Source organism: Marmota monax, unplaced genomic scaffold (genome assembly GCF_021218885.2).
Source record: "Marmota monax isolate L192 unplaced genomic scaffold, Marmota_monax_Labrador192_F-V1.1 WCK01_AAM20220418_F8-fsc00038, whole genome shotgun sequence".
NCBI classification, from domain to species: domain Eukaryota; kingdom Metazoa; phylum Chordata; class Mammalia; order Rodentia; family Sciuridae; genus Marmota; species Marmota monax.
In genome coordinates, this window is record NW_026692498.1 from 10,102,512 (window position 1) to 10,113,349 (window position 10,838).

The window sequence follows — 10,838 nt, forward strand, 5'->3', positions numbered from 1 at the left end:
CTCCGGGACCCTGTGGGGTGGGGATGAAGGAATAAAGAGGAGTGCAGAAAGGGTAAGGGAGAGCAGACCATTCATGCAAATAGCAGGCAAAGCCGCTTGCAAATAACCACGCGAAGTGCGAGGGCGCGCGTGTTTCGGGGCCGCAGTCGAAGCTGTAGGGTTCCAGAGAGGAGAGAGTTAAGCTCCGCTCCTCTCCCGCTCTCGGAGGAGGAGCCGAGCTGAAGCGGAAATAATCGAGCGCCGGGCCCAGGCTGGCCGAAAAGAGCCGAACCATTTCCGGAAGTGGCCGATCTGTGGGGTCCTGCTCTCCGACCTGAGCCGAGCGCCGGGCCTTGTTCTCCGGATCCGCCGAAGGTGTTCCGGAAGGAGGCGAGGCGGGCAGGGCAAACCTTACCCGCGGCCGGCAGAGCCCAACGTCTGGTGGGACTCGGCGAGGGCGGGGGAAACCGGAGCCTGGCTCGGGTCCGACAGGAACGAGCTCATTCCGGAAGAAGCCGAGAGGACCGGCGCCGGCCTCGGCGTCCCGGGCGTGAGGCGATAGCAGCAGCAGCGACAGCGCGGGCCAGAATGAACCGCGACGGCTGAGGCAGCGGAGCTGCTGGCTACGCAGACCCCACCGAGATTCCCGCGAAGCGCCATCCCCGCGCTGCGGGCTTCGCCTCGATCCGAGCCCTGCCCCCGCGAGCCTCCCGGACCCCTTTGTGCGGCCGGAGGCGGCGGCGGGAACGGCCATGGCGGCCAACATGTACCGGGTGGGGGGTGAGTACCCGGCGCAGAGGTGCGGGACCCGGGGTGGGAGAGGTTGTGGGCCGGGACCAGAGAGGCTCGGCACCCGGTGGCGCAAGAAGCCACGTCTGGGGCGGCATGGACTGGAGCACTGACCGGAACCGGAACCGCGACGGCGACGCGGTCGGGCATCTGGACTCCCGGAGAGCTGCGGGCAACCTCGACGGCACTCTGAGGGCTGCTTCGGGAACCCCGGGCAGGGAGTGGGCTTGGGAAACTTGTTGAAGGGGCTGACAGTGCAGCAACGGGACGCGAGGGCCAGGGCGACCGCTTGGCCACCTGCGGGTTAGCTGCCTGGAGATTTGCTCCTCTTGGTGTTTTGTGCGCCTCGGTTAGCAAAGTGGGGGGCGGGGGACTCTGCGCTAGAGTGAACAGTTGCTCGGTTTGCCGACGTGGGTGCAACTCCATCACTAAGTTGTGGGGACTGCAGGGGAACCCTTGCTTCTCATAACTTTGTTAAGTCTTCCATCTGAGTGAAGATCTGATTTTAGAATTAAGTGCGGCAGGGGTGGGGGGCATCCTTGTTTTCTTAGTGTCCATTTCTACATCTCAGCGTCCCTTCTACTTGGACCCTTGTCTCTTTTTGGTCCACTCAAGCTGACTTTCCTCCAGGTACTCAGGCTCTCCTACCTCTTCTGATCTTCCCGGTTCTTCCCCACCCCCTCCTACAGATTACGTCTATTTTGAGAACTCCTCCAGCAATCCTTACCTGGTTAGACGGATTGAGGAGCTCAACAAGGTAAGTCAAGCAGAACCCAGTCCCCCACCCCAAGTGGTCTCTTCTGGGATCTCTAACTTCAGGTGAGAGAGGATCCTATCTTAAGTACCCATTCATATGCATTCATTCATTCATTCATTTGATGTAATCAGGAAAGACTATTGGGAACTTAATGAGAACTTTACTGTTCTCTCTTGGGGGCTAAGGAAAAGGATTTGGAAGTAGGTCCCTTAGTAATTTATTGACTGCTGTTAGTCTTTTCTTTAGGTCTTCCACTTTCAAATGACCAATATTCACTACCACATTTTTCCCCCTCCTTTAGACTGCAAATGGAAATGTGGAAGCAAAGGTTGTTTGTCTTTTTCGGCGAAGGGACATTTCTAGTAGCCTCAACAGCCTGGCTGATAGTAATGCCAGTGAGTGCCTTCATTCCCCTTTCCCTCCCCTCCCCTTGATCTGAGGCCTGGGCATGTCCCTGCAGGTGTTTCCCCTGGTAGGGTGCCCAAGGCAGGGGTGTGAGTTTGGGGGTTGGGAAATGCCCTGTCGGTGGAGGGAGGCCTGTTTTTACACGTTGGGGTTGGAAGCAGGGTGGTGAGACCATGATAAGAGAAGCCAGACTATAGTTTGTGTGTGTGAGAGAGAGAGGATGGGGGGACAAATGTTTAGATTGGGGAGGAAGAGCTTTAGAGAAGACAGTTTTTGATACAGTTAAGGCAGTGGGTAGTGAGTGTGAAGGTCAAGCTGAAGAGGAAGAGATTGTGAGGAGCCTTCATAACAGGGAAGCAGGCTTATTTTGTAATCACAAGGTGATGAGTCTACACTGAAGGGAGAAAATAAGAAGGTGGCATCTGGTTGGAAAGTTTTCTTGCACTTTTTCTTCTTTTTCACCACTTCCCTTTCCCCCTCCACTTTATTTTACATCCTTCTTTTTTCCTTTTGCCTTGTCTTTTTCTCTTTAAATTCTCATCTTCTTTTAAAATGTTTTTCTTTTAGTTTTCCTTAGCTTCTTTTCCCTTTACTGCTTTGGTTTTCTTTCTTTTTGTTCCTATTCTTCCTAAATTATTTTGCTTTTTCCATGGTGCTTTGGTCGTGAAGAGGTTAATGGAGTGCTGGGCTTACCAAGTTCCCTGGCCCTTTGGGGTTTCCAGCCCCATCTGGCAGGGGCTGACCTTGGCCTTGTCCAATCAGAAGGGGTGTGGGGGGTGTGGTCCCCCTTGCCTTAGTACAGGGTTTCCGGTGCACACAGGCTAGGGGCGGAGCCATCTGCACCCCGCCCCCCTTCTCCCTGAGGTTGGGAACAATGCACCAATGAGCCTGGGCCTGAGGCTCTTCTACCCCCTCCCACTTTGATTGGCTCTTAGCCAGGTTAACCCTTTCCACCAAGGTTTCAGGGCAAGCTGCAGCTCCTTGGGGAGGAAGTGTTGGCACTGGCTTGAGAGGTGCTGTCCTTGAAAGCCCCACAAACTATTATTAGCCAAGTAGAAAGGGAGGGATAGTTAGGGTTGCATGTGATGTTTTAGAGTGCAGAATCTCCTGAAATCTGAAAAGAGGAACTAGTAAACACAACCTTGTGTGATACTCTTTCATCTTACTGGGTTCCTGGACCTCAAGCTAGTTTAGAAAGAAAGAGCCAAGTGTGATATTCTTGCTGGGCCTGGTGTAGCAGTATTTGCGCTTTGAGCAGTGTCTAAACATTGGTAGCTGGGTATGGGATGCATTTTTATGGCATTCTTTGACTCACAGTTTTTCATAATGAGGCATAAGGCTAAGAGAGAAAGCTGGTAGGTAAGGGTAAGATATCCAGGAAGAGTGAGAACAACTGAGCTAGGAAATGTTTTCTCTGGATTAGAGTTTCCAGGGTGCCTTCTTTCTGACTTAGTTTCTTTTTTCTGCCTTATTGTCCTAGGGGAGTTTGAGGAGGAATCAAAACAGCCAGGGGTATCGGAGCAGCAGAGACATCAGTTGAAACACAGGGAACTTTTTCTTTCTCGGCAATTTGAATCATTACCAGCCACCCACATAAGGTATAGGATGATCAGGACCAATGTGGCCTGTATGTACTTATTTAGAAGATACAGTGGAGGGGGTGGTATATTGGATATGCTGTGGAGAGGGAATGAAGGGCTGATTCAAGGTTTTCTATAACCTGTTTTCTATAGGGGGAAATGCAGTGTGACCCTCTTGAATGAGACAGATATTTTGAGCCAGTACCTGGAAAAGGAGGTGAGAAGGAGGTATTAGAAGATGAGGGAGGGGAGTGGGTGTTGCCCCTAAAAGATAGGAGAAAAGTAGGACAGTGAAGAGGTAAAGGTTGACAGACTGCCTGTCTTGGGAACTCTGGGTAAACCCCACTGCTCCCCTGCCTACTTGGACTACTGCCTTGCTTACCTTTTCTCTCCCCATCTCCAGGACTGCTTTTTTTATTCACTGGTGTTTGACCCTGTGCAGAAGACACTTCTAGCTGATCAAGGGGAGATCAGAGTTGGTTGTAAATACCAAGCTGAGATCCCAGATCGTCTGGCAGAGGGTAAGCACCAGGGGAGACTATATGACTACTGGGTTATCTAACTCCCATGGGCTCTCTAACATCACAGTCACAGTGATATGTCCTGAGGTATGCAGTGCACAGTCTGTAAGGCTCTGTGCTGTGACCCTGATGGAATGGGTCCTTAGAAACCTGAAAGGGGCAGATGGGCTCAGCTGGGATAATTCTGAGAGTTGAGGTGGTTGATAGACTCCAAGTAGGCGGAAAGGAGGAAGGAGGTGAAATTGTGAGTAATCAAGACACTAGTTACTCTCCTTCCTTCTCCCTGATGATGCCATTGTTTGCTCTCCAGGAGAATTGGATAATCGGAACCAACAGAAGATGGAGATGAAGGTCTGGGACCCAGACAATCCTCTCACAGACCGGCAGATTGATCAATTTCTCGTGGTGGCCCGGTGAGGGGTGGGTGGATGGGGAAGATGGGCTGGGGGAGGTGTGGCCATAGTTCTGAGTCCTACCCATTCTTAGAGATGGGCTTTATTTGTTTTTTGGTATGGGTATTTTTCTTTTTCTCCTATGGCTTAATTCCTCAGTCTGTTTGCACCTTCTTTTCTCTTTGACTTCTCAATATCTCCCTTAGAGCTGTGGGGACCTTTGCGAGAGCCCTAGATTGCAGCAGCTCCATTCGGCAGCCAAGCCTGCACATGAGTGCAGCTGCCGCTTCCCGAGACATCACTCTGGTGAGCAGAAGTTGGTGGGTAGTTGGGCTGGCATGGCTTTGTGGGGATCTGCAGACCTTGGGAATAGGAGAGGAGGATGTCTCAGGAAGTAGGAATATTTAAAGAGCAACAGGCTAGTGGTGCTGAGACTTAAGTTCTTAGCCTTGTCTCTGCTTTCTCTGTAGTTTCATGCCATGGACACATTGCAAAGGAATGGCTATGACTTAGCTAAAGCCATGTCGACCCTGGTGCCCCAGGGGGGCCCAGTGCTGTGTCGGGATGAGATGGAGGAATGGTCTGCCTCTGAGGCTATGCTCTTCGAGGAGGCCCTAGAGAAGTATGGGAAGGATTTCAATGACATTCGCCAGGATTTTGTAAGTGGATGGGGCTAAAAGGAGAGGTGGGAGAGGTGGTGGGTCAGGGAACCCAGACCTGGGGCCAGATACAAGCTCATCTTTCCTCCCCCTGCCCTTCTTAGTTACCCTGGAAGTCACTTGCCAGCATAGTTCAGTTTTATTACATGTGGAAAACCACAGACCGGTATATTCAGCAGGTATGGGCTGGGCTAGGGAGGCTGTACCACATGCTTTTTGCTCACCTCTGCCTTTGAAGTTGATGACATCTTCCCTGCTGAGAGCCTCTGAATCTTCTCTTCTTTCCCTTCTTGCAGAAAAGATTGAAAGCTGCTGAAGCAGATAGCAAACTGAAACAGGTCTACATCCCTACCTAGTAAGTAAGGTGGGTAGGGGAGGATGGCATGATTTCCTTCTCTTCCTCCAACCTGTGCCTTTCTCAGTGGTTGGGGGTGAGCAGAAGGCAGAATCAAATTATAAAAATAGGGGCTGGGAATACTCAGTGATAAACATGTGCATAGCATGCATGAGGCCCTGGGTTTGATCCCAAGGACCAAATTTTTTAAAAAAATTTTATATATATATATATATATATATATATATATATATATATATATAAATAATTTTTTTTTAAAAGCAATCCCAGCTACTTGGGAGGGTGAGGCAGGGTGATTGCTAATCTGAGGTCAACCTCAGCAACTTAGTGAGCCCCTAAGCAACTTAACGAGACCTTCTTTTAACATAAAAACTATAGCTTAGTGGTAAAGATCCCATGGATTTAATATGCAGTACCAAAAGAGAGAGAGAGAGAGAGACAGGGTGGAAATGAATTCTTTTCCTTGACTTCTTTCCCCTATTTCTCCCACTTTTTTCATTAGCACTAAACCAAACCCTAACCAGATCATTTCTGTGGGTTCAAAGCCTGGTTTGAATGGGGCTGGATTCCAGAAGGGCCTGACTTGTGAGAGCTGCCACAGTGAGTTTCAGGGAGGGACAGGGATGCTAGGGGTGGGTGGGAGGCCTGCTCTAGCCCAAGAGTCTAAGGGGCTCAGGTAGCATGTTTCCCACCAGCAATTTCCCCTTTCCTCTCCATGCTCCTATAGCCACACAGTCTGCCCAGTGGTATGCCTGGGGCCCACCCAACATGCAGTGCCGCCTTTGTGCTTCCTGTTGGATCTACTGGAAGAAATATGGGGGACTGAAGACCCCAACCCAGCTTGAGGGAGCTGCTCGGGGCACCACAGTAAGGATAAATGGGAGGGACAGGCAGAAGAGAGCAGTGAACATAGTGATATAAGCTTGAGGCAAAGGCCAGAATACCCACCTGCTTCCATGGGGATGGTTTGATGGGCAGGGATACTTGATAGTGTTGGGCAGCCCATTATATTGGGGTGTCAGTAAAGAGATCAGATGGCTGTGTGTGGCTCATGCCCATAAATCCAACTACTCAAGAGGCAGAGGCAGGAGGATCACAAGTTTGAGGCCAGCTTGGACAATTTAGCAAGTCCTTATCTCAAAATAAGAAGGGTTGGGGATGTAGCTCAGCAGTAGAGAGTTTGCCTAGCACATGAGAGGCTCTGGATTCAATCATTAGTACTCCAAAGGAAAAAAATACAAAAACCAATCAACCGAACAAAAAAGATCAGGCAGAAATAAATTGCCCTCTGCAGGTATTAGAAGAAAAAAGGGAGCCTTAGTGCCAATCTACAGTCTCCCTTTTTCCTATGCCCTTCCTGCAGGAGCCACACTCGAGGGGACATTTATCCAGACCTGAAGCCCAAAGTCTCTCCCCCTATACTACCAGCGCCAACCGGGCCAAGCTGCTGGCCAAGAACAGGCAGACTTTCCTGCTCCAGACCACGAAGCTGACCCGTCTTGCCAGACGAATGTGCAGGGACCTGTTACAGCCAAGGAGGGCTGCCCGACGACCCTATGCCCCTATCAATGCCAATGCCATCAAGGCAGAGTGTAAGGGCATGAGTGGCCGGGCTAGTGGTGGGTTCAGGGGTGCTCTGGCTAGATACCAGTGTTTCTCTGGTAGTTTAATGACTGTAGAGATAGTAAGCCACTGAAGTTTTATTATTATTATTTAGGAGATTAGACCTGGTTCATGCCCCAGAAGAAGTCTGAATAACAAAACCCCTTCAGAATTTTTCTTCTTTTGTCTAGGCTCCATTCGACTTCCTAAGGCTGCCAAGACTCCACTGAAAATTCACCCTTTGGTGCGGCTGCCCCTGGCAACGATTGTCAAAGATCTGGGTATGGGATGGGGAACCAGACTGGATCCAGGGTGTGTAGAGGATATGGACAGTTAAGAGTGGTGTCAGGCTCCCAGTCTTACTGTGAACTTTCTTCCTACATTTTTCTTTCCCACTGATTCCAAGAGATTTAGTCTTAACCGACTATATACTTTTGTGGGTGTGTATTTTATTTCTTTATTTTTGTGGTGCTAGAGATGGAACCCAGGGCCTTGTGCATTCATGTTAGGTATGTGTTCCACCACTGAGCTACAACCTCAGCCCTATAATGCATTTTCATGTCTATAACCTGATTTGATAATATCATATTCATATGATTGGGGGGGGGGTATTGTTAAATAGCTTCTCAGAGCATTCCCCCATCATTACTTTTGAGAATGCTTAGGCAAACTGCTGGCCCAAAGAGATGGAGGTGAGAAAGGGAAATTACATAGGAAGAAGGTATGAAATTTCTGTTTTATTTATTTATTTTTCCTGACAGTGGCCCAGGCACCTCTGAAACCAAAAACACCTCGGGGCACCAAGACACCAATCAACAGAAACCAGCTGACCCAAAACCGGGGCTTGGGAGGAATTATGGTGAAACGGGCCTATGAGACTGTGAGTTGAAAGACTAGCGTAGGCCAAGCTGAATTGAGTGGACTTTTGTTTCTGATAGGAATCGGAGGGGAATTCCTCCCTCATTGCTCTATTCCATCCTTTTCCAGATGGCAGGGGCAGGGGTCCCCTTCTCTGCCAATGGAAGGCCTCTGGCCTCAGGGATTCGTTCAAGCTCACAGCCAGCAGCTAAACGTCAGAAACTAAACCCAGCTGATGCTCCCAATCCTGTGGTGTTTGTGGCCACAAAAGATACCAGGTAGGGATTCCATAATGAGACGGGCTGAGAGGTTGAGTACCCAGTTTGTTGGGTATGGGAAATAGGAGTTTCTGAGCAAGACTAGCTCCAGGAAAACTAGATGGAAAAAAAAGAAAAAGACAAAAAAAAAAAAAAAAAAAAAAGTGTGGGTGGGTGCCAGAAAAGAATGGGCTGGATGGCAGAATTACAGAGTGAAACTCTGGGGTTTCATTTGGGGGTCTAGTTAGCATTCTCTAAGTCTTTTCTGTTCCTATCTTGCTCTTTCCCGCCAGGGCCCTGCGCAAGGCTCTAACTCACCTGGAAATGAGGAGAGCTGCCCGCAGGCCCAACTTGCCTCTAAAGGTGAAGCAGACGCTGATTGCAGTGAGGCCTCCAGTCCCTCTGCCTGCACCCACACATCCTGCCAGCACCAATGAGCCCATTGTCCTGGAGGATTGAGCATCTGTGGGGAAGGGAGGTGGGCTGAGATAGAGGGTGGGTGCCTAGGACACCCAAACCTCCCTTCCCTTTAGTATCAAAGGGAATGAGGAGTGAGAGAGTATGGGAGCAAGTGCATGTGTGTCTCTGGAGGGGTTGGGCGCCCTCTGGTGCTGCCACCTGTGGCTTGTCCTTTTCCCATGCTTCTCCATGCTTGTGATGCAGGGCAACCTGCAGGAACTTGTCCCATGTGGGCACCTAGCCTAATTTGGGGAATAGGACCCACTATTGTCTTGGGGGGAGGGTTTTTTAATTTTTTTAAAATTTTGCCTCCCTTTGTGAAAGGGGATGGGGGAGGGGAAGAGGTAACAGATATCAGGTAGTGGTACCTGGTTGGGGGAGGGGGGCGTGCACTGCCATGTCTTTTTTTTTTTTTTTTTTTTTCCTAATGGGGGCTTCTCTTCCTGTCCGGTGTCCGGACTTTCCTAATTGGAGTCTGAGGCCCCTAAACTGGCATCAACCCTAGTCCATGCTCGCTCTTTCTTCCTTCCCCCTCCCTGTCCGCCTTTTGTACGCCAATCTTGGAAATAAAGATCTTTTGTCCGTTTTTTTAACCTCGGATTCTGTAATTGGTTCTTATAGTAACAAATAAAAAGCTGTTTTCTTCAGCTCCTCCTGGCTCAGCTGTTCTCTCCCATGGATGTGTGTATTGGGGGATGTCTTTTAAGGGACAAAGGACAATAAAAAAGGTACAGATGGTGCTTATCCTGGGTACAGCTTTATGAGATGCAGCCTGAACTGCCTACTTCAGCGGGCCTTCTTGGGGAACCCAAACTGTCCCACCAGCTCCCAGAGGTGCTGGAGCCCAAGCATAATCTTTGCCAAGATTCATCCAAGAAAGATGAGATAAATTGGCTCCCTGATGGCTGTAGGCCTCCATAGGAAGGGGTGTGAGGGTGCTTCTTCCTCTTTTTCAGCTATTACTGCCTCTCTCCCTTAGGGAATTCTGGATATTGCTAGTAGCTAAGGTAAGCTGTAGCCCACCTTGGTATGTTGTGTTGGGTAGAGCAGAATCATACCACCCAGCTCTGTGGAGTATGTGTATAGACTGCTGCTTTAGGACCTCAGGGCCAGCCTCAACACCTGCCTTGAGAGGGGCATGTGCTTTTTCCTGCTTTTTTAGGTCTGGGAGATAAACTGAATGGAACCCAATAGGAAGAATGCCTTAGTGGGGAAAAGAGTCCAATCTACTCTGTTTAGGCACTTTTTTTTTTTTCCCTAAAATTTGTTTTTTGTAGTTGTAGGTGGACACAATACCTTTATTTTAATGTGGTGCTAAGGCTCGAACCCAGGGCCTTGCACATGCAAGGCAGCACTCTACTGCTGAGCCACAGCTCCAGCTCCTGTTTAGGTACATCTTTAGGGACAATTTGCTCAGGCTGAGTGTGGGGGTGCACACCTGTAATCCCAGTGGCTTGGAAGACTGAGACAGGAGGTTTGGGAGTTTAAAGCCAGCTTCAGCAAAAAGCGAGCTGCCAGGGAGCTGGGGATATAGCTCAGCTGGTAGAGTGCTTGCCTGGCATGCACAAGGCCCTGGGTTCCAACCCCCAGCACCGCAAAAAATAGAATAGGAATGGGCATGTGGCTCAGTGGTTGAGTGCCCCTGAGTTCAGTCTATGGCACCGCTCCCCACCCCCTCCAAGTGACTTGCTCAGTTACAGACCTTGTTTATCTGTCTCAGGTCCACTGCTCTTTGCACTATTTCAAAGCCATCAGCTGATAACTACAGCATGAGGTGCTTAGCTTACTTGATAATCCTTCCATCTTATTAGGGTCCCTGTCCCTAGGGGCCTTCCCAGCTCCCTTACTTTGCCTTTTATCCTATATCTGGGTGGTTATCTGGAGGAAGTGACCACTATTACCAGTCTGGACATAGTAGCACTTTGCCCCTCTAATATCGTTATTTCATCTACCACCATAATCGTTTCCTATGCACTACTTTGAAGTGGGCCCGAGACCCTGGAGATTTCGTACACCACGCAGTCCGCTACCTTGGAAATAAAGAGCCTGGCTCAGGATTGTAATGATGTGGTTGTGGCCTCATGAAATCCAAAAGGTACCGGGTGGGAGCAGAGCTCCCCAGTGAGGGCCACGAAGCGGGCCTTAAACAACTGTTTGGCAGAACCGGACAATAGAGGGAGGAGCAGCCCCTGAGGATGCTGGACTCCCTGGGCTCCGTAGGATAA

General features: G+C 49.8%; 1 protein-coding gene across 1 annotated transcript; it reads left to right on the plus strand.

Moving 5' to 3' along the window:
• The first annotated feature begins 279 nt into the window (after positions 1-279).
• Positions 280-9,260, plus strand: Mta2 (metastasis associated 1 family member 2). Its single transcript, XM_046445533.2, has 18 exons — positions 280-759; positions 1,458-1,525; positions 1,827-1,920; positions 3,411-3,528; positions 3,664-3,727; positions 3,914-4,031; positions 4,342-4,444; positions 4,630-4,729; positions 4,894-5,082; positions 5,187-5,261; positions 5,379-5,437; positions 5,940-6,037; positions 6,165-6,304; positions 6,801-7,029; positions 7,231-7,320; positions 7,801-7,919; positions 8,027-8,175; positions 8,448-9,260. The coding sequence occupies exons 1-18, from the start codon at positions 732-734 to the stop codon at positions 8,611-8,613; spliced, it is 2,007 nt and encodes a 668-aa protein (XP_046301489.1). The 5' UTR covers positions 280-731; the 3' UTR covers positions 8,614-9,260.
• Positions 9,261-10,838: the final 1,578 nt, after the last annotated feature.

Coding starts and splice junctions, on each gene's coding strand:
- Mta2 (XM_046445533.2), top strand. CDS start 732: ATGGCGGCCAACATGTACCGGGTGGGGG. Junction 1,921..3,410: donor CCTGGCTGATAGTAATGCCA/GTGAGTGCCTTC, acceptor TTATTGTCCTAG/GGGAGTTTGAGGAGGAATCA. Junction 7,920..8,026: donor TGAAACGGGCCTATGAGACT/GTGAGTTGAAAG, acceptor ATCCTTTTCCAG/ATGGCAGGGGCAGGGGTCCC.